This window comes from Scyliorhinus torazame, chromosome 3, assembly GCF_047496885.1.
Source record: "Scyliorhinus torazame isolate Kashiwa2021f chromosome 3, sScyTor2.1, whole genome shotgun sequence".
NCBI classification, from domain to species: Eukaryota; Metazoa; Chordata; class Chondrichthyes; order Carcharhiniformes; family Scyliorhinidae; genus Scyliorhinus; species Scyliorhinus torazame.
The window spans coordinates 8,378,706-8,379,821 of NC_092709.1; the positions used below are offsets into that span (position 1 = coordinate 8,378,706).

A 1,116-nucleotide genomic window follows, 5' to 3' on the forward strand; every position below is an offset into this window, starting at 1 on the left:
TGAGTTTGTAAAAATTGCAGCATTGTGAAGTATCAGATTAATGTTGTGTTCTACAAATCTTCATTTTTTTCAGTGCTAGCAATGATGATTTTTTTTTTAAGCAGAAGGGCAGAATCAATTGGGGAAGATTTCACATTTTTTTCAGATCGAGTAAATGTGGGAAAAATAAAGCAACTTTATGCACTACCTTTCTTCATGTGTCTGTGTTGATTTAACATTAAAAAGGTGGAGCGGAAGTAGGGTCAGGGGTCAGCAGCCGGAGTGTGGGGGCCGCCATGTTCAGGATGAAAGCGCTGGGGGCCGAAGATGGACCAGAGGAGCTGCGGAAAAAGATGCGAGCGGATGTGCTGCGCTCCGCTCGGGACGTCCTCATCGACGTGGCCATCCTGCGGGCTATTCCATTTATCCTAATGAAACTGGATAGTATTTGAACTTCGCCACCCGCAGAGACCAGCATGGTGCAGGACAGTGATCAAGCCATATTTGATCTTCGTTGGCACAGAATGATAAAATGAACGCGGACAATCGGGAATGCTACTCCTGCAAAGAAATGGATCTTTAAACTCAGCTATAGGACAAACTGGAAACCCTCAACATATTGGAAACTCTTCAGGCTGTGCAACATGACATGAATTGTTGTCTATGCTTATCTCACATTGACCATTCCCCATTTTGTTTCATCCAAGGACACTTTTTGTTTTGTGATTGTTTTACACCACAGGTTCCCAGCATGCACTAATGTGCCAGTGTGCACAAATCCTGTGTTCATAACACCTGGGGCGAAATTCTCCGTAATCGGCGCGATGTCCGCCGACAGGCGCCAAAAACGGCGCAAATCAGTCCTCCGCATCTTGAGGGGCCGAGCCCTAACCTTGAGGGGCTAGGCCCGCGCCGGACTGATTTCCGCCCCGCCAGCTGGCGGGAAAGGCCTTTGGTGCCCCGCCAGCTGGCGCGAAACTGACATTGCCGGGCAGTGCATGCACGGGAGCGTTAGCGGCCGATCACGGCATCCCCACACATGCGCAGTGGAGGGGGTCTCTTCCGCCTCCGCCATGGTGGAGACCGTGGTGAAGGCGGAAGGAAAAGAGTGCCCCCACGGCACAGGCCCGCCCGCGG

The 1,116-nt window shown here is 50.9% G+C and overlaps 1 protein-coding gene across 1 annotated transcript; it reads left to right on the forward strand.

Annotated features, from left to right (window-relative positions):
- The first annotated feature begins 275 nt into the window (after nucleotides 1-275).
- LOC140409466 (mitochondrial import receptor subunit TOM5 homolog) lies at nucleotides 276-751 on the forward strand. The gene has a single exon (XM_072497897.1). It carries the CDS (start codon nucleotides 276-278, stop codon nucleotides 429-431), a length of 156 nt encoding a protein of 51 aa, XP_072353998.1. The 3' UTR covers nucleotides 432-751.
- The last annotated feature ends 365 nt before the right edge of the window (nucleotides 752-1,116 follow it).